General features: G+C 45.2%; 2 protein-coding genes across 8 annotated transcripts in view; one reads left to right on the top strand and one right to left on the bottom strand.

The window, feature by feature from the left end:
• PCGF1 (polycomb group ring finger 1) overlaps positions 1-12,624 on the top strand; it is a 30,501-nt gene extending 17,877 nt beyond the window's left edge. The window contains exons 6-9 of one of the 2 annotated variants that reach the window (XM_078599430.1): positions 8,659-8,707; positions 10,461-10,550; positions 11,556-11,636; positions 11,745-12,624. In XM_078599430.1, the coding sequence (XP_078455556.1) occupies positions 8,659-8,707; positions 10,461-10,550; positions 11,556-11,636; positions 11,745-11,795 (271 nt within the window). In that variant the 3' untranslated portion in view covers positions 11,796-12,624. Of the gene's footprint in view, positions 1-8,658; positions 8,708-10,460; positions 10,551-11,555 lie in introns of both variants that reach the window. The other variant, XM_078599429.1, reaches the window with a different exon arrangement.
• Positions 12,625-13,105: 481 nt separating this feature from the next.
• BTRC (beta-transducin repeat containing E3 ubiquitin protein ligase) overlaps positions 13,106-24,723 on the bottom strand; it is a 34,507-nt gene continuing 22,889 nt past the window's right edge. For all 6 annotated transcript variants that reach the window (XM_078599423.1, XM_078599425.1, XM_078599426.1 and 3 more), the window contains 7 exons: positions 24,128-24,246; positions 22,668-22,917; positions 17,648-17,766; positions 16,937-17,047; positions 16,194-16,272; positions 15,271-15,443; positions 13,106-14,711 (listed from right to left, as the gene is read on the bottom strand). In XM_078599423.1, the coding sequence (XP_078455549.1) occupies positions 15,282-15,443; positions 16,194-16,272; positions 16,937-17,047; positions 17,648-17,766; positions 22,668-22,917; positions 24,128-24,246 (840 nt within the window). In that variant the 3' untranslated portion in view covers positions 13,106-14,711; positions 15,271-15,281. The remainder of the gene's footprint in view (positions 14,712-15,270; positions 15,444-16,193; positions 16,273-16,936; positions 17,048-17,647; positions 17,767-22,667; positions 22,918-24,127; positions 24,247-24,723) is intronic.

Genomic DNA, 24,723 nt, shown 5'->3' with positions numbered 1-24,723 from the left:
GACCAGTTTTTGGTCACGGTGCTATTCAATCGCATTAAATTACTTCTTACCCCGATGCATCTTGGCCCCAGCACATGCATAGAAATGAGGCTTTTGCCCCCGTGAAATGGAAAAAATTCTCCCCGCAAGGCAGTATAACGCAGCGGCGAGCAGGGAGAATTATACCGTTAATACAGCTGTACCGAAAGTGAGCTCTCCAAAACGAGTTGTTACTGCGGGGAGCGATCGGACAGAAGGTGCAAACGTATTTAAGGGGCGGTAATTGATTTAAGCGTTTTGTGGTGCAGGCCGTGCACGCGAATCGGGGAGATTTACCGCGTTCGCTGCGGCGGGAGGCTGTTGGCGGAGTGCGTGATTGATGGCTCCAGTTAAAGATGTTTACCGCATGCGTCTCACGCCGGCACTGCAGTCTATCAGCCCATCGACCGCCCGCCCAACTACCAGCAAAAAGCCTGCACTTAAGTGCAGCAGGCCGGCGCAAACGGAGGGGGGGGGGGGATGGGGGCTTGTGCCCAGTTTCTTCCCGCGAACTCTCCCCCCTCATCCTCGTCCTCCTCCATCCTCTATCTCCTCCCACCAAATGAGACAAAAGCGCTTCTGGGAATGAAACGAAGACATTTCGACAATTCTCTTAAAGTACCATCTGATCACCGGCAATGTAGTTGAAATACCGAGTCCTTTAGCAAAACCCAAAATCCTTTATGTCCCGTCGGCTTGATGGGGCGTTATGGTTTTTCAGACATTTTACACATGCACGTAGTTTCGTGTACATTCGTACGTGTTTTTTCTTGGTATTTATTTGTCGTAGTTGAAGAGAGACGCGTACCATAAACAAGAAAGTGTTTCCTAATTATATATTAGCTGCTGTGAACAATGGAAGAGAAACATGGGCGTAGAACAAATAACACGGAACTAAAGAGGAAAAAGAAGCGTCCAAAGGTGCATGCTTGGAACTACACTGAGAGACAAAAAGAGAGGGACTCGTCAATCGGAGAACGTCCGCAAGTTAGCGACATCGCATTTCTGTTGGACAAGACTAACGATGGGAGCGGTAGCTGAAGGGGAAATATGGATCATGTGCAGCTGTTTCATGAGACCTGAGAGACCGAAACAGTTTGGGAAGGCATTCATCCAGCATGGTTGCCGATCGTGGTATATATGTGCGCATCTTTGGTTAGTTATATTGACGTTTCAAATGTACACTTTGTGGGAGGGAAAATAATATTAACAATACATTTCAATTTATTGTAGAAGTTACATTCCAAACGATAAGGTATTGTATGTATTAAAAATAACTATTTAACTTTGTAAAAAAAAAACATGCTTGAAAGTTCCTAGTTAAGTATTGACGGTGTAATTAATAATGTGAAGGGGGGTGGGGGGAGGGAGAGAAACCAAAACACAGTGATACGAATAATGTATTCTACCAAGGTAATGGCCAAACGAGAAAATACTGCAGTGATTGGAAAAAAATGGCCTGGAGGCTTGACCGTGCCGAGTTAATTTGTAAGACGGTTTTTCTTCTTTTTTTTCCCTCTTTTCTCCAACACCGAGCTCTTTGCGGGATGGAGCCTCGAGGCTCGGAGCGGTGGGTGGCCTCGCCTTGCCTCCCCCCCCTCGCCATCTCACCGCCTGCCGCTGACGGATTGTGATTGGGCTTGAGAGATTGCCGCGTGTAGTTGGCCCCTAATTGAAATCGACCAATCTCTCGCTTCGCGTCTCAAGCAATGCGCGTCACGTTGATGGCTGGCCCGCCGCGTCACTTGAGGGGTTGGGAGGGGGGGGGACGGAGTGGGGAGAGAGGGGACGGAGTGGGGAGAGAAGGGACTGAGAGAGTTCAAGGCTGTGGCCACCCTGTCCATATTCCCGCTTGGGGTGATATCGGGCGAGGTTTTCGATGGGGTTGGGGGTCAAATGCGCGGGGAGGGTGGAAGAAAAAGGAATATAGGAGGTGGGAGTGGGTGCGCGACGGCCAACGGGTGGGGCAGGCGAGGTCGGGAAGGGTGCGAGGCAGCGGGAACGAGAGAGGCTGTTTGTAATGTCAAGTTGTGAGCCGGGTCTGGCGTTGGGTATTGATTGGGGGTAAATGAGCTGCTAGGCATGTGTGAGCAGCTCTTAATGACTGGGAGGAAGGGCAAAGGCTGAAGGTTGCCTGCTGCTCGAAGACAAAATCTGCTTTAGTGACTCCTGCAGGACAGAAGTGGACAGAGGGCTGGCGATCAGGTCTCCGGCATTTTATCGACCACCTTTAACAAAATAAATGCCGGTTTGTCATCCCTGTTTACAAAAATCCGTCTCTCCTTTCAAGTGCAATTGAGCCACAGCGAGCCGAGGGGAAGGTTACGGAGCGTGGTATGAAAGTGAAAAATACACAATTGCAAAAAGCTGAAGTAATACGCACGCCGTAATGTTCTGTTGTCAGAAAGATTGGGCAAGCACCTTGCGGTGTGTTTGAACAAAGCTTGCAGCCATGGCGGCAATATTTGCTTCTGTAACAAAGTAAGCAATATGTTTTCTCAGCTACCATATCAATTTTCTGTATATTTTCCACCATTAAATACCGGGTTTTGGATGGAAACGGAAAAAAAAAACTGTCTCACCTGATGGCAGTTTCTACGAGGGGGTTATACTGGTAGGAACCAAGTGGACCAGACCACCAATAGATTATATTGTCCGTCCGTCCGTCCGTCCGTCCGTCCGTGTATCAACATCGACCCCTACTGCAAACACTTGGCAGGACCCTACAAAAACCTTTTGACTCAGTGGGGCTTTCCTGGCTTAAAAAGTGTAATAATACATTATGTTTATATTATTTGGTTATTCGTTCCTACCAGCCCACCCCGCAGGGTCCTGTTTTAGATATTGTGCGTCATTAGTTGACCATAGTTCACGTGTTCACGCGATTAATAAACGGTGGCATGAATCTTCACGTCGAATTTAATATTAATGCATGCACAACACATTGGCTGTTTTTCGAGGTTGTATAACTTTTAGATTCATTGCTATTCCAGTCTATTAGCAGCCTTGTCAGCATATTTAATGCATTAAAATCAGGACACTTGCAGCTGCTGCTGCTGCAGTAGCAGCAGCAGGAAAGCTAGTTTCCAATGACTCGGGTAAATGGCGCATAGCGCAGCTTAGTTCATGCAGGAGTGATTATTCGTGTCCGCAGTTGATTAGAATAAAAAAAAAGAAAAAGAGGACATCCATCAATATAAATTACAGGCAATGAGCGGTAACAAACAGTAAGTAGACTGGTTTGGTCAGAGTTCACACGCAAGCTGTTTGCAATGGGAAGGCGCTGGTGTGGAGCGCTCTCGTACCACAATTTTCAAGGGGGGTATTTTTCGTGCTGGCAACGGCAAAATCCATTGGACACATCGTGTTTGAGCAAGCGATCGTGCGGCGGCATTAAGTCACGCGCTCGCGTGATTCAAAACGTTATTTTATGAGCATTGAAATAAAACGTTTATTAAAAAAAAAAACAGGGAAGTATGTCCAGCGTGAACATTTTCCCCGGTAACGTTTAAACCACTGGAGGTGTAAAATGAACTGCGTGTTTATCAAGTATCAGATGGCGGCCACAACGTCGTCTGTAAACGCGGACGGTCATTTGAAGAAGTTTGTTTATGTTCAGGCTAAATACACGGTGAACTCTGATGCAAATCCAATGAAAAAGGTGCGCAGACGCCCGGTGCTTGCGGTGAAGGAGCACGCAAGGAAAGAGCATAATGGCTGCGAGCACTGAAAGTGTAAACGCTCATTAGCAGCGCTTATCTTTAACACTTGTGCATTAACTCTTGAGTGCAATAATTTCACATTTCCCCATCCGCCTGGCTCGCGCAGACTCCGCAAAATGCATGCAGTTAATAAAGCGGAGACCTCTTGACCAGATTGAGAATTAGACAAATAATCTGGCTCATCAGAGTTTAATTAAGCTGTCATCGCACATTCCCCCGTCCCTCTTCCTTGGGGGCCGCCCCTGCAATATTGGTCGCCCGTAATGGAAACCTTCACCTTGATATTGAGCGCCGTGTCATTTTCATTACAGCCACATTATTCTGATGAAGGAGAAGGGGAGATAGAGGGCAGGCAGAGTCGCGGAAGCAAAATGCCGACCTCATCTATTTCGCCCTCTCACTTTTATTAATATATTAATCTGCTGAAGGGGAGCAACTGTTCTGCCATTGCTCGTGCTGAGATAATTGAAGGAATATCGGATTAGGCGCACGGGGCCCATTCCTCTGCCCTTATTTAACACTCTGGCGGTCTTGCCACGGTCCCGCGCGCCTCGCCCGGCCGCCCGTTTGTGTGCGCGGGCTGCCGCTGGGACAGAGCACGGCGCGCGACGATCTGGGGCGGCGGGCGGGGGGAGGGATCGGCCAGAGATCCTCGGCTTGGCGGGAGCCTGTAAACGTGCGGCGGGTTGCGGTTGGGCCGAGACGGCCTTCTAGGCGGGAGTACGTCGGCGGGCGCGCCGGGCAGGCTGGAGTTAACGCGGGGCCCGGCGTGCGGCGGAATCGCATTAACCGCAGCGCCGTGAAAGGAGCCATCCGTCTTTTTTGTTATTACGCGATAATGGGCCCTTCAGCGCCGAGGTGCGAATTTGAGAAAGTCGTTTGTCTCGGGGCCCTGAGTTATGACTACCCGCACGCTGGTGTGTCTTCACTGTGAGCTAATGACATCAACAAAAACACCGTCAGCCCGCCTGATAGTGGAGACCGTCTGAATAATGCATCTTCCTGTGCACACACATACACAGCTTCCTGGAAAATATTTCAATGAACACGGGATGTAATATTTTGTTGTTTTTATTTTGCTTCAGTTTATTTTTTGTCACCTCGTTGAATAGACATTTGTCATTACATTATGTTTTCGCAGTCACTTCCTCTCCGTTCATAGTGTCAACATAAAATGTATATGGGGCAGTGTACCACATACATATTCTTAAATTCATTTCTATATAATGCAATTTAGGCTTGTAATTTGGTGTAGTGTTGCCAAAGTGCATTCCGGGTAATAATATTAAAATTTCATTGTAGGTGGTTGGTACAAAATATTTTATGATCAGCCATGTACATCATTTAATTGGATTTGCACATTTCCTCTGGCGATGGAGAAAACTCAATTTCCGTACTCAAAAAGGTAAAACGGACGCCTTTTATTAAATGGGATCATTTGTTCCGAAGCGTTGCGTGTAATGATTGCTGACGGCTTCACCTGGCACGAGCGGCCCTCTCACGCCATGCCTCCTCAATCGGGTTCCGCTCTCCATTACGCTCAGCGGCCACAAATAATCATAAGTCCAATTACTGCGATGGAGACAAAGTGTGAAACCCCCCCCTTATGTTCATCATCCTTTTGTTTGCTTGCGACGGCAGTTGTTGTGCGCAAGCCTCCACAGGGACTGATGCTTTCTGTGCGGCGGTATTATGTTTTTTTAACTGTGTAGGTGGGAGTGAGTTGAGAAGGCGGGGGGGGGGGGCAGTGGGGAGGGGGGGGGCACTATATAATTTTTTTTTTCTCCTCTGGTAATGTGGAGAGAGCACCAAAGCACGAGTCATCTTTCAGCGAGGCTCATGATGAAATATTGATTAAAGTAGGGAGCGGGTTAAGTGCCCAGATCCATCATTGCCAGGTTGTCCACCGCCCGTAATTGCTTGGGCTTTGGAGGCTGCCTAAGCTGGCAGAAGACACTGTTAATTTTGGAGCCGGACCCCATTAGCCTGCTGTGGCCGTTGTGTCTGGCTCAGCGCTTCTCCCTGCGTACAACTTGCGATTGTTTTTTTTGCTTTGTTGATTGGGATGAGTGTCTTTACGATTGAAACAACGGCAAATTTTTCCCGCGTTAAGAACCCTAATCAGGCTGCTCCCGATGCAAGTTCTGCTCTTTTAGCATGCATGTGAACATCATTTAAAAATGTCGTGATATTGCTTTGGGACATTGAGCTCCATGCAGTAGTTTTTTTTAAATCCTTTATATTAAATTTCGATAATTTCGATTATATTAAGTTCACTTGCTTGCTTGCGCGCTTACGACCGTGCAAATCTTTCGGTCGTTTTTTAACCCACTTCCCGTGATCTAATCGAGCTGACATTTTGCACACAGACTCGTTGTGCGTGACAATTTATTTTCGTGAAAATTTTTTTCCAAAATTTTACACTTTTTAGGAAAAAATTAATTATATTTAATTACCAATTGCTTAATGGTGGCAGGCAATCATCTGACCCATAGGTGGCAGCCATCGCAAGCCAGAGGACGAGAGGACTCTAGCCGCCACGCATATAAAGGATTTATAGTGAAAAACTTTGTTTTTACGGGTTAATTTTTTGTTTGTATAATCAGGTACGTGATTTGGTCTTCGTCATTTTTGCAAATATACGAGGTGCATTAGAACATTATTGAGATTTAATCCTTTAATAATTCTCTTATTCAACATTACCTTCACTCGATAAGAAGGAAACACCTGCCTGCATCGTGAAGAATAAACATGTTTTTGTCGTGGCGCATAAACATTTTTCATCATCATTCAATAAAACCTGATAAAATACAGTTGTCAAATGAAATCGTGAAGAATTTGAGGCTTCGCTATTCGCTTTTTTTCCAAAGAGGCATGCGGTCCTTGGAAATATTTGATAATAATGGAAAAATATATTTTGCAAGAAAAAAGAGATTTGCACCGCAAAAAAATATCAAAACAATATTATAACATTCCCCCCCTTTTAAGTTTTCAGCGGGGTGAATCTGTGGGTATCCCGCACGGTTGAAAATGTGTCCGTGTAGGCTGGAAAGCTCTCGCAAATGTGGTGTGACGTCCCTCTTTTAAACTGCCACCAAACGTCTGACATTTCCAAAAGTGCACTTGCGGGTGCATTTCGATCAAAAAGTCATTCTCCCTTTCCGATCGCTCGTCTGCCACCCGCGACCCCGCACCGCTGTATATCAACGACCTCGTCGCCGCCAGAAAGCCTCTTAAGGTGGTGCTGTTGCACTCTGGGAAAGAGGAGCAGAAATGAGCATGTCTCCTCTGCAGACAAACTGCCGGCCATTGGGCGCGCAAAGCTGTGCAATTTTGTATCCCGTGTACTTCATTACGCTAATGAATGTCGTGTGTTACATTTGCACTTTTTCAGCTGTCAATTGATGAAGTAATTTAGCCATTAATGTCATGCAAATGGGTTTTTTAGCGCACATTAAGAAGGAGCGCGGGGAAGGGTGCCATTTTCATCAGCGCGGTTGTTTACACCCCGCAGTGCCTTGATTAAGTGTCGCGCGTCCACGATTGTTCATGGCCGCACTTAGCGGCCTCCTCCGCTCGTAACGGAACATTGAGCACATCCCCGCCGTTAATTTCCCCTCTTCTGATTACTCAGTGAAAACTCTGGCCAAGCAGCCCTCGTTAAAACACCCGCGTTATGGCCACACACATCGATCTGTCGATTGCTTTGTTGTTTTTTGTTTTCTACCTGGAAAGGAGATACACAGGGGACAGTATTTCTATAACCTGCCCCCCCCAACCCTACTTTTGCTCTTATGATTCGAATTTCTCTTTGATCGTTAAACTACCTCTGGGAGAACAAGTACGATCACTTTATTCTGTATTTTTCCCTTCCAGTTTTATCACGATTGTTCTACCGGTGTGGTGTCATGAGATGAAGCATCCATTCAGAACTCTGGCACTGCAATGCCGCAACACGGCGTGTTAGAGAGCGCTGATCACCAAACTGTCTTTGGGATCCCTTGAAGTGACCTTTGGTCGACACGGTAGAGGGCACCGCTTTGCCCACCGAGAGGACCGTCCATCGCCGTATGGCAGTTAAACGGGAGAAAAAAACGTTATCATTTAAAGCACTGAAAATGTTTTCCACCGATATTTACGCCTGCTGTGATTTTTGGTCCGCAACTTGGCTGGTTGGAATTTTGGAAAAATGCACGTGAAACGAGCCACTCTTCACGTATATTTTCATGAACACACCTGCTTTGTCATTTTTGAGCTTCAGCACGGAACGTTCAATATTACTTATTTTCCACGTGGCCGATTCGACCAGGACGTACTATTGCTCTTCATGTCTTTGCATTGAAAATTGTTCGCACATTGCGAGCGTTTCACTCGTTTTTTTTATACTTTACCTTTTCCGAAAAGGGTGGGCTTCCTGCATGAGATGCAACAAAAAAACGTCTATTATTATTTCAGAGCTACAGAACTTTGGTTACAACAGTTGTTGATATATTCTTAGGTTTTTTCGGTAAAGTCACGTAGGTAAAACATTTAAATTAATAAAAGTAAAATTAAAATAAAATCACGACGTTTCGGAGGCAACACAAGCTTCCGTCTTCAGGTGGAAGGTAAGCGGAGGATGATGGAAGCTTCTGTTGCCTCCGAAACGTGATTTTTATTTTTATTTTACTTTTATAAATTAAATTTTTTTACCTACGTGACTTTACCGAAAAAACCTAAGCATATGAATCCTTGCAGTCACGAAAGCTTCAAATCTAGTTGTTGATGTGTTTTTGTTCATTATTTTGGAGAGAATATACTCCCAAGGCTTGGGCACACATGACCGACCTCTGGCAATGCGACTCTGGCACGGGGTGATGAACCTGTCCCCTTTATAGTTTTCTGACTTTTTTTTGTTGCTTCCCCTCTCCTACCGCAGCTCGAGGCAGGGGGCGGAGGGCAAAGAGCCACCGGTGCCGGTGCTGAAGGTAAGCGGAGGATGATGGAGCGGCGTGGGCTAATTACACTGTTATGGCGCCGCTGGCGAAGAGAGGAAGCTGCCCCCCCCACACCGGGCTGGCGGCTAATGGGCTTGATCAGGACCATATTGCTGCGCTGTGCTTAAACTCCCATCATGATGAATTAGCACGTGTTCGGTGTAAATGAAGGAAACAATTAACGCTTTAGCATTTGTATTCATTGCGGCTGTGTTGTGACACGCTAGAATGACTCGCCTTACCCGAGTTAAAGCAATATGTAAAAACAATTTTAAGAATGTAAATATTCAACTTTGCTTACATTCCATATCATTATGAGTAATTTTGTCCGTATATTTATCCGAAATATTTCTTTAAAATCGTAAACGAACGCTGCAATTGCACGACCAAATGTGTGCGTTTCTGTCGTGCACGCACGGCGTCATCTGCGGCACATTTACCCGGCAAGTTAAGACACAGTCGTAAAAATTGGCACCCTCCACTCCTTCGACACACACGCACTGAAAGCAAAAGGTTAAAGAGGCGACCGTCGCTGGAGCTCCTTGCAACACAAATCAAGAGGCGGGGATGTGGGACGGGTGGGGGATGTGGGACGCGTGGGGGGTGCGGAGACGAGCGCGCGGCTTCTCTGGCCGGCTCCCGTGCGTTTGTGTTAAGAGCAGCGCGCGTGTTGTAGGAAATGAAGTCAGCAGGGTACGGGAGGATGGGCTAATGCAGAGATAATACATGATGATGGATGGGGTCGTTTACTGGCGAGGCAGCCGAGTAATGAATGCACCGCATGCGTCTGTCCGCGGGACTGCTTTGGCACATGCCGGGAGCGGCCCGTGAAATCTGATTAATTTTCTGACAAATACCTCCGTTCGCTGGGACTTGGCAAGCCCGAGCAGCCGTAGCCTCCACTTATTTTAGTAACAAAACGCGGCGGCGGCGGCTGTGCGTGCCGCCGGTGGGCTCCCAATTTGTGTGGCGACGAATTTTTTGAGGTGCTCGTGGAAGAGTCGTGCGCTGCAAAAGCATGGGCCGCCGTCAAACGTGAAGTGTGTGGATGTTGCGTGTTTTCGCGCAGTTGCGTGCGGTGTGCAGATGTAATAAATGCAGATGCATTAAACCACATTTTTGGTAATTATAATTCCGTGCCCAAGTGATGAAGAGTGCGAGACTTGAGCCAAGGTACTGATAAGGTCTCCAATGTAAAACTTGATATTCCAGTAGACTTGGACGTTGAGGTACATTGGTTTTCATGCTGTTCATTGTGCATATCGTGGGGGTTAAATCACGGGCAAGATGAATGTTTGCACTGCCAGCAATGCACGCTTGGGACTTTTACGACGGTTCTAGTTCGTATGCATGTCTGGACCAGCCGATGCCATCACTCCCTCTGTGCTGTTGAGGAGCACAATAAATCAAGATTGCATGCTTGAATTTTCACAGCACCCTGTACCTGACGCTTACATCAAGGCGGTCAGTCATTTGCTCGGCCAAGCCTGAAGCTGAGCGTCAACCCCTGGACCTTTTACACGTGCTCGGACTTTTACTAAATTTGGACTGAATATTGGCATAGTCATCCTAAGGCACACCTTCCTTATAACATTGTACATACCATCTCCCAATCGCTATGCCCGTTTTCTGCCCCAGAGTGGAGCTGATGTGTTCCAGAGGCATTTTTCCCCCCGCTCTCGTCAGTTAAGACTCGTATCAAGTTTTGACGCGGTGCACCTGTCACATTTTCTTTTTCTTGCAGCAAAAGTTTGTGCGGTGTTCGGTGCGCACGACCGTGTCACAGCTGAGGCAGGTCCTCTCCAAGAAGCTGGGCATCTGCCCCCCGTCCCAGGTGCGTGCGTTACTCAACGATTCACGCGGCTGCTGCTGTTGAGATTCGTGTCTGCCGAGATACGTTCCACTGCAGCTTCGTATACTCTTCAAAATCTAATATCGGTCGAGTTCTTCATTTGTCACTTCTACCCACATACGATATTAACGTGAAATGTTGGAAATAATGCCCGTCTCTGCCCATTTTCCCTATTCCTATCTGGTTGTGAGCAAAATATGCAATTCTGTGGGTAAGTGTAGATTTGTGATGCTCTTCTTCAGTTTATAAAAACAAATTTGGGTGACTGCAATGAACGTCGATGAATGGTTTAACCCAAACACAAATTAAGATGTTTTTTTCAACATTCAATGTTCATTATTGAGCACAAATAATTAAGCATGTAACAATTCACCACCCCGTCCCCAGCGATTTGATTGCCAATTCAGGGAATAGATTTAAGATTTTTTTTTTTATCTCATTCATTCAACTTTGTTCCCTCCATTAACTTAAATGTAACAACATATCATTTGCATATAATTTGCACAGATAATGAGCTGTTCGCATGCGCACAATTAGGCGTGTTTCGTGAGCATCAAAAAAAGTACTCCCTTTGACGAATGAATCGAACCATCACTACCACGGCCGGTTAAAAACCATCTCTGCGAAGAAAATCCTGCGCAGCTGAAGTAGCGATGGGCAGCGAGCGTTGAGGGGGCGCCGCTTTCCCAAGCGACTTTTGTTTTCCAATCGGCCGCAATTTCACGGCGTCGCGGGCACGGCGGCGCGAGACGTCTGCCGAGGAGGAAATCTCGGCCGCGGAATGCGCAGTGGCACCGCAGTGCGCAGCCACGCGCGATCAATCACCAGCACCCCCCCCCCCCCCATCTACGGTCCAGCCACGTATTCACACCCAGACTGCCAGTTCATTCCAGCGACGCGAAGGCGCGTGCCGCCATCGTGTTGCAACCCTTGAACTTAAAACGTTAAAAGAATTATGTTGTACGATTTTTGTGCTCGTCTGTCCAGGTATTTGTACATTTTGAGGAGGAGTCACTTTTGGACGACACGACACTGAAGGAAGTTTGGTTGACGTACTGGTATCAAAAGGCAAGTCAACGCTTAAATGAAGCATTACATATTTGTGCTGAAGCTCAACGTTGAAAGTGTAACATGCAACGCATTTAAGTCACGCGCCTTTTCGCTTCTCTTTTTCAGCCAGCACCATTGCTCTTGTACTACAGTATTTCGGAAGGCCCCGTCAGCTGATGCCTGCTTCGTATTCAAGACAAAATTGTTGACCAGGGACTAAGTATTTCTTCACGACATGGTAGTCGTTAGAGCACTGAAGTGCCCTGTTTGCTTCCCAAAAAAGAATATTTATTCGACATTAATTATTGCTGCGTATTTGTGCGATTCTACAGCATACAGGTCGTTTGTTGTTTTTGGTGAGTTATAAAGCATCCAAATACAAATCCTTGGCTAGATCGGTTTGGCACAAAAGCGATGCTGTTGCTTACTCGCACACAAGCCCCCTGTAATCTGTACACGGGTACTATGGTCACATGACATTGAAATGTAAATAGCCAGCCTTGGTAGTTGCACATCTGAAATTTCTCTCTGGAAGGAAATTGTATATTTAAGTGCTGTATTATAATTCCAAATGGTATTTTTATGTATATTTTTGTAAGTTATAGATATGTTATCAATGAAAGGTTCCAGGTTCTACTACATGTACTACAGTCTTAACTCAAGACTAACATTGTAAAGTTATAATTCTGAGCCAAAATATGTTAAAACTCCCAACATGTGGAAGAGTAAAAACAGAAAAAGGGTATAAATGGTCTTAAATTCAGTATTACATATGCATCGGCTAACTGAAGCCATGTGATAACACTGGTTGAATTGCCTTGTCAACTAAACAAGCGGTATCTTATACTGTCCATTTTTGTAAATTCAAATATATATTTTAGTGTTAATATAATTGTTTTGCTATAGTAATATAAATAAAATAGACCACCGTGACTTGGCAGCTTGAATCCTTCACTCGCAAGATTGTTTGCGTGAATAAACTATTTTTATTCAGGAAAAAAAAAAAGACTCGACGTGTGGTGCAAGATTTATACATTAATGTACGCACCACTTGGTGCAATATCTGTCTCGTAGATTGCCAGCAGTGAATCAAGGGTGAGAGATTACACTTCCAAACGGCATGAGCGACAGAGTACATTTTACACACGAACAGCAATTAGTGCCAAAAATCCATATCCATACATACGCAAAACCGATGCATTATTCAACTACACTTATCGTTTGTGTCATTAGTTAATATAAAGACACAGGTGCACACGTTTTATGATCACAATTAAAATGCATCCAATGGCTTAGCCAATGAAAAGAGAAAGCTAACATGAATTTACATGCATGTTAAGGAGGATTTTTAAATGGTCAAAGTTTCTTGCCAAAGAAAAGGGATCCATACAGTTTTCATCAGACACATTGATACAAAATTATTTTGAAAAACATTCCCATCCATAAAACACTGGGGGTTGTGATGATAGGCTTCTGTTTAAAACGGATCGGAGTTAAGCACAGTTTATTGAAGACGTACAGCATTACAAACACAGCAGGCACATCAGTACCCCAGTTATCATGGACTTTACACATTAATGTACAAAAATAAACTACAAAGACCAAAGAAACTGCTTATGGTAACATTACACTGAAATCAGAAATCAGCTATCTATGCATTCTAATAATCTAATGTCAATACATAAAGGGGAAAATATGCACTATTTGCAATTGTATGATGCACACAGATGACTGAGTTGCAAGCAGAGATGTTCAATACATGCCCCACCTCAATTTGTTTGGAATATTAATAGTCACGTCAGCAGAAAATCGGTCAGATTTAATGATAAATCCAAAACCAGATGTTCTACTCAAGCAGCGTCGAATGTGTTGAAATGCTAAACGTAGTTTGCAATTAACTAAATTCTTAATGCATTGGGATTTGCAAGTCTGATCTCTTTTTCCAAATACATGCATGAAACACGGTCAAGAGAACTGTAAAGCAAAGCTACCATATATGTACATGTAACAGTTTTGTTTTAATCCAAACCGTACTGAAAGTACTAATGTTATGAGTGGGGTCGTCCACTTGCACAAGAGCAAAGATTATTTACAAAAGAAACGTAGCAAAAGCTGCATGCAATCTACTCGAGATGATGTCCAAGTCCAGCCGTGGCCAATAGTCAAACAGTGAATTTACAACACACGCACACACACTAAAAAATAAAGTACAAAAAAGAAAATGGATTCTATACACAACTAAACTAATATGAAAACAAAGATGTTGCAGACCGTGACTCATTTCACCTGTAAGAACACTGCTGTCATTCTATGATTTTATAATACCTGCGTAAATGTGTCACTCTTATAATGGCATCTACTGAAAAGGGCAGCAATAAATTTAGTTGAGCCTTTGGTTAATGATGTAACAGACTTTTATTTCTTTCTTTTTTTAAACAACTTTCCCTAAACACCAATTATAATGTGCTCAGCAGTAAGGTTGTGATAAATATAGTATAATGGTCAAATGGGCAAACATGATGAAATACAAGCTGGCTTCAACATGAAATCATAGCAGCATCCAATACATGTTTGTAGGTCAAAACTGCCAAACACCGGGTGACAAGATGCCATGTGTAGAATTAAAAAAAGAAACAAGATTTATTTACACAACCAAGCACGACCTCACTAGTCCTATTACAAAGCAATTCACAATAGCTACAAGTTTTCCCAACTCATACTTGAGGCTGGTTTTCAAATGCCACGAAAAAAGCAGCCATGAGGTCAAGAAGACAGGGGTCGGGGCAAGAGCGTTGAAATACACCGAGATGTAGGTACGTAGTTAAGTGTCGAACTGTGGTTGTAGTGATAGGTCATCCATCAACTAAACTCTTCCGGCTGCTCACAGTGCCACCGTGTTTAGCTGGGAGCCTGGCACCAGCCAAATGCACTTGTGCCAAGATGTCCCACAAGTTAGCAGAGGTCAAGCTTCAGTGTTGGTCGATTTCATCCAGAATCCCTCGGTAAATTCAAAAGCCTACACACAATTAATATTGTTGATAGCTTATCCGTCTAATCGCCAAATTATCCAGGGAGAAGGCTCGTTCAGCGTCCCTGGAGAGAAACGAAGCAATTTTGTCAGGTCGCGAATAGCCAGTGTAGGGAGCAGGTGTGTCACATTGTTGTAGTGAGGCCATTAGGTGCAAGTTTTATATAATACACAACAAATTTGAACAAAAAGTGTTGAACCAGTGCTTTAACACAACTGCTGCATTAAGCTGTAATTTGTTGTATATATATAAAAAAATACAACTCAAAATTTTGTTCGATTTAAAAGCAATATACAGGTTATGGTAGCTTATTAGTAGAAACATCACATTTTACAAGATATGTCAAAGTAATAACATCATAAAGCATACTTGCCAATTTGAAAATTATTTAAAAACTCCAGCTGTTTATTCCATAATGTGCAATTCGGGTAAACAACATTTTTTACATCAAGTTACATTGTTTCAACAATGCAAGTGACCGTTTCTCATTTAGCTACACGTTTGTTTAGGCTACTACAATTGGCCGCTTAACGACAATATTGCTGCCATACACATCCCACCAATGGCGAGACAGATGGGTGGGTGCGCGCGTGCGTGGGCCGCGCCAGTCTGCTCAGACGGACCTGCAGTTCGTCTATCTGGAAACGTAGGTGTACGTGCGCGACGGGGAGCGGGCCGCCTCCGCCTGTGCTGCCGGCACGTTGAGGAAGTCCCAGATGAGGATGGTGTCGTCGTGCGAGCTGCTCACGATTTGGAACTCGTCGAATTGCAGACGGAACACGCGGCCAGAGTGCTCCTGCAACGCCAGAGGTTCCACATGGCAGAGGGAGGGGGAGGGGGAAGACGACGGCGCGCGTCACAAATGTGCAAGCTTCACTCGGAAACCGCCCTGGCCATTGCACTTCAGCATGCACGGACAAAGTGGACAATTTATCTTGCCCGTGCGCAGCCCTTCTTGCTACTTCGACTGCTGGATGAGGGCTTCCCCACAGGCCGTGCGGATCGTGGGGGTTATTTCACCATGCTTCACCGTGCTGGTTGGTGAAGCTTTGGTAAAGGTGGGCAGCATAGATGTGAGTGTAGAGGTTCAGTACAACAGATTTGGCTGCACTGCCCTCTGCTGTCCACCACATGGCCACGCAAACTCTGTGACCACGCGTTTGTGCGTCGTGGTCACTCATGGGAGCACTATCCAGGCTGAACCCCGATGAGCTCGGGCGCATCCCAAATGATTGGGTCACAGGCAAATGACCGCACCAAATCACAAATATAACCCATTCACATTTTCGGAATGCAACGTGCATGGTGTACAAAGTCATGAAAAAGGTGACTTCATCTTTTTTACTGAATAACAATAACAATTTGCTTTTTGAAGACAATCGTTTTCCATAACAATAGCAGTAGAAGAATTGCTCCGAATTGTCAGTTGACACCGGCACAAATGAGTTGCTTGCAGTTAAAACAATATCTCATGCTACTCTACACAAATCACATGTATCATCATAGTTAAATGTTTCTTTAAATTCCAACACTCATTGTTTCTTACCACCAATGTGCGCAAGCACAGAGTGCCGGCCGGGGCTCGTGGATCAAGTGCTGCTACCAGGTCCCACACTTTAATTTTACTGCACACCACAAACAAACATTGGGATATGTTAAGTATTTTTCTTGTACAATAAAAATGATATACATACTTTGTCCCCGCAATACCATGTCTACGAGGTAGTTTCCCCCATGCACCTTGTTACATATTTCAATCTTAATATATAACTTTGCTTCGTGTTTACAGTGAAGAACATTGTTTCTGAGCAGCTTTGGCTGAAGCAAGCTTTCCTGCAGACACAAACCCCTTGTCCTCCAATACCTAACACTTTAAACCACCAAACCAGCAGCTTCAATGGTCAAACGACTTCTACGTGAAAAATTATCCATACACCCCCACTGTACATGTATATAACCACACATCGTAATTATGTGTCTCTGCACTAATAAAAAAAATATAGCCGATGGCTGCCTTCACTTACGTGGAAATAGACATTTTTCTATGATGCCCATGATCTTCCACAACAGTACACAATGTGTTGTAAAATACAATTACACATCTGTCACAATCTACAGTGTGGTACAACAGGGACGACGAAGAAGAGAATGATGGAAAGGTAATCTAAAGTGTTTTCATTTTGCCACAACGGAGTTCGTAACATCGCCGAGTTTGGCCTCAAAGGTGACACGTGTCCCATCCACGCACGCCGGCAAAAGCGTCTGGGGGCGGACGTGGCAGCAACTCACCCATCGTAAGCGCCGCTCACGATCCTCTTGTTGTCGAAGCGGATGCACCGCACCAGCTCCTCGTGCCCCTCCAGCACGCGCAGGCACGCGCCGCACTCGATGTCCCAGAGCCTGCGTGGTAAGAGGCGGCAGCAGAGACGCTCAACAATCTCGAAAACGAGATGACGATGGACCTCCAGGCGTGCGATGGTGCATCGAACCATTGATCAATATGTATTATTTTTAGGCTTGAATATACATTTAAATGTGCATGTGCACATCGATTATTTACAAATGTTGGCATATGTACATTTGGGCAAATGTAGTTAACAAAATGAGCCGCAGTGCAAACGACCGCGACCCAAAATCAAAATAACTCGCAGCATTTGCCCAGTGAGACAGTCTTGAGTTGAGTCATCACATCGTTAACCAAATATAAATTATTTTCTGGCTGATTGGCTCATCAGGAAAATGCTCTGTAACTGGTAGCCCAGTTGAGAAGCCAAGAAAGCTACCCTCTTAATTGGTGGCAGTAGTATGCGTGCTGTGCTACGAACCCGGCGGCCGGAGTTTGATTCCCGGCCAGGGCTAACATCAGTGGTGAGTGACACCTGCATGGGTCCCCTTCCAGTTGTGTGATAAAGGAAGTTGCTCAGGTGTTCTCATTCTGTGCATGCATGGCCACCGCAAATAACAGTCGCTCATGTTTTGCAAAATGAAAGGCCAGCTCACCGAATAGTGTTATCCGACGAGCCGCTGACCACCAGGCGGTCGCGGTACTGCAGGCAGGCGATGCCACGCTTGTGTCCGTTTAGCGTGCGCACAAACTCGCATGTGCTCGTGTTCCACACCTGTACACGCACCCACACACCATTGCATCCCGTTAAGACATGGGTGGGGCAACCTTTCCCTCACCGAGGGCGAAATAGGAGGCCTTTCAAACTCCTTCATTGCGTCACACATTGACACACCTCAGTCAGTTTTGTCACTGCATGAAGCGCGTGCAGTGACAAGAGTGAGTTGGCGCGCTGACGTTACAAACGGTGTTTCCAGGTGGGAATTATCCTCGTACACGATTACTGTGGCCGCGATGCTTGCAGCGATGGATAAATGTCATTTGCAAGTCGTTTTGAAGCGGTAGGCCTCAGATGACGCTGGGCTGTAAGGAGTTGAAGTGGCAGGCCATAGACTTCCCATCCCTGCCTAAGAAGAGTGACATTGTCACCTCCACAGAGCAGAATGCGCCCGTCCAGGTTTACTAGTGCGCACATCAATGCAGCCGGTATGGTTCAATTAAAGAAAGACTATATTATTACTTTCACTGCAGGTTACATGATATCTAATGGCTGTGCCTAATGTGGTTTCTTTGTAAAAAAATAGATGGACCACATCATTTTGGTTGCACAGAATGGGGTTTTTAGTTTCAGCCCAGTAATATTAACAGATATTTCTAAATCAAGCACATTCTGTTTTTACAGCATATATACATATCGTAAAAATAGGATAAGTAGGCAGAGGAAAGAAACTAGAAACAATTTAATTAGAATGAATAATGGCTTGTACATTGTTGGGCAATGTATGAGGGAATAAACAAGTTAAGTGCTTTACATGCTGTGCATTTAATAAGCTCAGATATTTAATATTTACGTAGTGCTGTATATTTCAGTTACGACAGAGCCCTCTAGTGGCCAAAACAGGGTATGAAATGTTTCCACGGATTGAGCTTTAGATTTAGAGCAGACAGCTGGCAATGCCTGTAGCTCCCTCAGAGCGATGCTGCCGATGGTTTTTTGTAAATTACTAACCTTAACATGAGAACGGATTGTTTTTTCATAATTACAAATGACAAATCCCAACTATTCCGTGCACAAGTTAAATGTTCCATGGCGCTCTTCAGAAAGATCAGGGGTGTTAAATGCAGCATCTTAAAAATCTTAACACCGGTCAATAACAGTGCCCAGCCTGGCCTATACGGAGGCCAAGTCTCAAAAACGAAGCCTTCCCCTAACGGATCTGCAAATTGCATCTGTGAATCTCGGTGGGTAGATTCCCAGAACAGTATAAATTACCAAATATTTGATTTGCACATCGAGGCAATCGCACAGTTGATCTGTGAGCTGCACGCTTGTGTGACCGAAATCAACATTCTCGCAAACAACCCCGCGCGCGAGCGGTTGAAACAGCCGCGCCGACCACCCGGTGTACCAATTTAACGTGACGTTTTGTATTAATCATCGTCGGCGATTTATAAAGCATCCAACAGTGACTACATCTGAATGCGCTGCTGTACAAGTGGGAGGGATGTGCATTGATTTTTACAACGAAATCTCCAAGAGCCAATATCTCCAAATTGGCACACTTAAAGGAACAGCTATCAACGTGTTCCAGTCAATCACTTGGAATGGACCGTGTCCGCATGTGCCTGTCTTGGGTGCAGCCTTGCCACCCAACTCTTGCAGCACGGACTTCTCAGTCAAACCCTTCTAAAGGACCTTTAATATAATATGTAAAATCTTGTCTTAAATGTACATTTACAGTATTCCCTCGTTATTCACGAACCTTTTATCCGTGAATGGCATCTGGAACTCTACATGACTGCATTTATAAACAATTATTTACTCTATGTATCAGAGGTGTGGACTCGAGTCATGTGACTTGGACTCGAGTCAGACTCGAGTCATGAATTTGATGACTTGCGACTCGACTTGGACTTGCATAACAATGACTTTGTCCCACCTATGAGATGTGGACTCGAGTCATGTGACTTGGACTCGAGTCAGACTCGAGTCATGAATTTGATGACTTGCGACTCGACTTGGACTTGCATAACAATGACTTTGTCCCACCTATGAGATGTGGACTCGAGTCATGTGACTTGGACTCGAGTCAGACTCGAATCATGAATTTGATGACTTGCGACTCGACTTGGACTTGCATAACAATGACTTTGTCCCACCTATGAGATGTGGACTCGAGTCATGTGACTTGGACTCGAGTCAGACTCGAATCATGAATTTGATGACTTGCGACTCGACTTGGACTTGCATAACAATGACTTTGTCCCACCTATGAGATGTGGACTCGAGTCATGTGACTTGGACTCGAGTCAGACTCGAATCATGAATTTGATGACTTGCGACTCGACTTGGACTTGCATAACAATGACTTTGTCCCACCTCTGCTATGTATATGACACACTTTTGTGTGTTATGATAATGTTCACACATTTAATAGCTTATGTACGAGGTAATTCATTCAAAAGATTTTGCTATTCACGGGCACCTCCGGAATGTATCCCTCGCGGATACGAGGGAATGTGTACATCAACAAATTAACGAGGTGGATTCGACGGGATTCATCCAGAGTTCCTGAAACATCTTGGCCATAAAGGATGCCGCTGGCTGGGCAGATTGTTTTTGGACAAAAGGTCCTCGGGCAAAATTACAAAAAGATGGGGACAAACGAAGGTCTTTGCCATTCCCAAGCCTGGAATATCAACCGCAAACCCAAATAAATTCCGTCACATATCCCTGCTGAGTACAGTTTACAAACTCCTGGAAAGTATGCTCCCGACCCGTATGTCACGGATATTCGAGGAGGCTATACCAACTGAACAAGGCTGGTTTCGGCACCGGCCGCAGCAAATGCGACCAAGCGCTGGCACTTACCACGCACAAAGCTGGCCACCAGCGCAAGGACATCACAAGGAGCTGCTTTCATCAACATATCAGCGGCATGTGACACAATATGGCAGGAGGGTCTCATGCTAAAGGTGTCAAAGGTCATCAGATGCCAGCAGACCATACGACTCCTATCATCGCTTCTGGCCAACCGGCGATACCGTGTCCACTTAGGGAACACTGTCAGTCCACTTACTCAATAACAGGCTCCCACGAGGATCAGTGCTTGCTCCGGCACTTTTTAACATATATAAGTGACCTCCCTGTCACCATCAGCTGGAAATTTGGCGACGCCGTTGAGTTGGCACTTGCCGTCCAAAGAAGGACCCAAACGGAGGTCCAAAACGACCTGTGCGAAGTCCTCAAGAAACTCGAAATGTACTTCAAGTACTCGAGGCTCCGCCCAAACCCAAGGAAAACAGCCATTACATCATTCGACCGGAACAATGCAAACGCCGACTAGAAACTGGCCGTCACTTTCTGTGGCGAAGAGGTCCAGCACGAGAAGTACCCAAAATACCTCGGTTGTCACTATCGACATGAACCTCACGTTCTGCGAACACCTGCAGAACACTGTTGTAGAATAAAAATCACGAGTTAATCTCGTGCATAAACTGGCCGGAGAAACATGAGAAGCAGACGCAATGACGCTCCGGATGGCCACCACAGCACTAATCGTCTCTGCGAGAGAATATTGCGCTCCAGCTTGGAATAAAAGCGTGCACAAGTTGGTGGATACACAGCTAAATGCAGCCATGAGGATCATCTCAGAAAAGCTAAAGAACACACCGCTGCTGTGGCTTCCGGTCCTCGCAAACATCGCTCCTCCGTAGCTTCGCAAGGCCGTCAGAAATCCAAACCTCCCCAACAAGGACAACTCCATGCCACCGCCACACAGGCTCAAATCCAGAAAACCTTTCTGGCAATATGCAAAGAACCTCCATGACGAAGACAAGACCATCGAATTACGATGGAGGGAAGCCCTGGACAAACACCGACCTGCTGCAGAAACTCATCATCAGCGACCCCACAATCCTTCAACCCGGATCTGATCTACCGAGGAAGATCTGGTCCTCCTTGAATCGAATCCGGACACTCCATGGAAGATGTGGTGGACACTTTCTCCATGAATGGAAAATTAACCAGAGTCCAGTTTGTGACTGTGATGCGACATCTCAGACGGTGCAAAATATTGTAAACGACTGCCCAATCAGATCATTCAACGGCGATCTGAAACATATCTACGCAGCTATTCCTGAAGCAATCGAATGGACATCAAATCTCGACGTCAATTTGTAATCTACTGCAATCCCCAAAAATGCCATACAGAAAAGGTGGCTTCTTGCAGCGAAGCCGCTCCTAATATTCGATTTGTGCACTTCAGGAATTAATGCTGAATTCTCACGATTAAAAAAATTGTACGAGCATGCACATTTGGAGTCTTGGGATGATAACACTAACCCGTAAAAATCCAAATTGCCTTAACCTGGCACTGTAGGTTATTGCATCATGTTGTGTGCGCACATGCTTTCTTATACATACAAATGCTGTACATGTGCAGTATGTGTGTAGTAGGGTCCTTCAACTACGTTAAATGTAACATGCATTGGCCGCCAATGTCATATTTCATAACAGAAATTGACGTTAACAGGCGTCTTAACATAATGAATATACAACACTAATCTGTACCTAATATCTAAAGGTCTCCAATCCTTCTCGTTCACTTTGCTTTCATGTCACTTATCTTTACTTCTTGTCACAGCTCTCTCATTTATATAACTTGCTTATCTCTCTTTCATCTCACTAATCTGCATCCTTTTACGACTCATTGAGCCCTCGTAGGACTGCAGCCCTGCCAATAGAAGAGCAACCGATTGTGGAGATTCTAAATGCAAAACAGGAATCCAAACGAAAAACCACAATAACGGCACCCAAGGGAAGTCGCGACGTCACAACCTCCTTCGTGCCGTCTGCTTCCTGGCGACTCTCTCAACCGACCCGACCGCTCGGATTCACTCGCTACGCGGTTCAGTGAGACGCCACCCGTTACGTCCCCATTCGCCCCCGCTCGCCTTGATGGTGCGGTCTCCCGAAGCCGACACGATGTATTTGTCGTCAAAGTCGACGACGTTGACGGCGGCACGGTGCCCGACAAGGACGCGGCGCAGCGAGATGTCCGTGGGCGAGGCGAGGTCCCACACGGCGATGGAGCGGTCCTTGGAGCAGGTGACCATGAGGCCGTTGGTGAAGCGCAGGTGCAGCACCGCCTCGCAGTGGTGGATCAGCGTGTTCACCATCTCGCCCGTGTTCACGTCCCACACCCTGCATGAGCATCATCATCGTCGTCGTCGTCAGCAAACGTATATCCACTGCTGGACGAATACCTCCCCTAAACCGTCACCATCGCTCACGGTCGCATGATGGAACAATTACGCCTAGCTCCTGTAGAGGAGCAAATCTCAATCGCTTCCTTCGCGGTGGAAATTCTCTCTTTTGGGTGCCACGCCATCATTGGTCGCAACCACGCCCGTCAACCCCTCCAGCGACACGTCCTGCCCAAACCCCACTTAATTTTCATGCAGGAAAAACGTGTGAAGGGGTGTGTCTGATGTGTTTAATTAGGTCTGGATGAATAGAAATCTATAAGGCTATGCTCACATTAGCCAAGAAATTACTTCAGTTGACTTGCGATGGATTGCTTTCAGTGGCTCTCACTGCTGTGTGTTTCCGCAATCTCATGGAGTTTATTTTTAATGTCCACTTGTGATGGTAGTGGATGGATCTTCCTTAAGATGTGCACATTCCATTTTAATGCAGGGCATTGTGTTAGAGGACGTGCAATAAAGTATGGTGCGGTGCCCTAGCTATGCAATGGTATAAAACCTTGCAGGGGTAGGTTTATGATTTTTGAAGGCCCAATTGAGAACTGCTGATGGGACCTTCACCACTCACCTAGGGGTTTATACGAGCAAATGAATTGTTGCAATTTATATGTAAATGCAACGCTTCATTTTCATTTAGACTAATATACCAAAAAACAAGGAAAAATTGACAAAAAATGTACACCCAAGTATAATGAAAACACATTACTTGGGCAAACCTTTACGACGTAATCTGTATTTGGTTATTCTGTATCAGCAGTGGTGTAGAACGAGACATATCAAACAAACTCAACACATTTGTCGATAAGTGCCATAAAAGAAAAAGTGTATGATAGGTGACGTTTTTGGGCAATGGCGCTTCTTCACAGCACACACAAAGAGGCCAGAGAGGTGACAGTTTATTCAACCTCTTTGGGGTGAGAATTGTATTATTTCATTATGTTTTATTATATATTACTTTATTATCTCCCTTCTACGTGACTTTACCGAAAGAACCAAGAAGACTCTTTGGGGTGGTGAATCATTTGGGGCCTGTCTTTAATGTTCCACACATTCCCTTTTTAAGCGTTTTAGCTTCTGTTCGTGGAATGATTCTTCCTTAATGACGCAATGAATTTGGTTGTCTCTTCATCATAAATGACAGTACTTACCTGACTGTGGAGTCGGAGGAGCCCGTGATAATCACACGTTCATCGTACTGGAGGCACAGCACGGACCCTGTGTGCCCTGTCAGAACTTTCTTGCACTCCAGTGTCTGCTTGTCCCAGATCTGTTTGAGACGCATGGAGCACAAAGGCATGTCAAATATGCACAACAAGAAAATGTGTCTTTAAAACAGTTAAACTATATCTACGAGACCTTTTTGCCAGAATCAAGACAATGAAAACATAAGAGTAGGCTTTACCCTTGTTGCCAATAAAAACTTGCAAGTAATACACATAATTGTACATACGATAAAAACATTAAAAAATTAAGTGACCATGATGCTGTGAAAAACCATCCACATCAATATACTGCAAATGTAAATACTTTACGTCCCGAGTGAAAAAGGAGAGAAAAATATGATGTATAATATTAAAACCCCACCTGGTGGCTCCACTCGGGGTGCTGAATGTTCCACACCCTACTCTACCCATGTTCATTACAAGTCAGTCAAACAGACATTCATTCTCAAGTGGAATTTTACCAAATTAAGTAAAAAAACACATTTTAGAGGCGTTCCTTCCTTTGTGCGGCCACTGGTGAG

This window comes from Lampetra planeri, chromosome 12 (assembly GCF_965212315.1).
Source record: "Lampetra planeri chromosome 12, kcLamPlan1.2.h2, whole genome shotgun sequence".
Lineage (NCBI taxonomy): Eukaryota > Metazoa > Chordata > Hyperoartia > Petromyzontiformes > Petromyzontidae > Lampetra > Lampetra planeri.
Note: the sequence above shows the minus strand (reverse complement) of the source record. Positions and strands in the feature narration are given on the sequence as shown.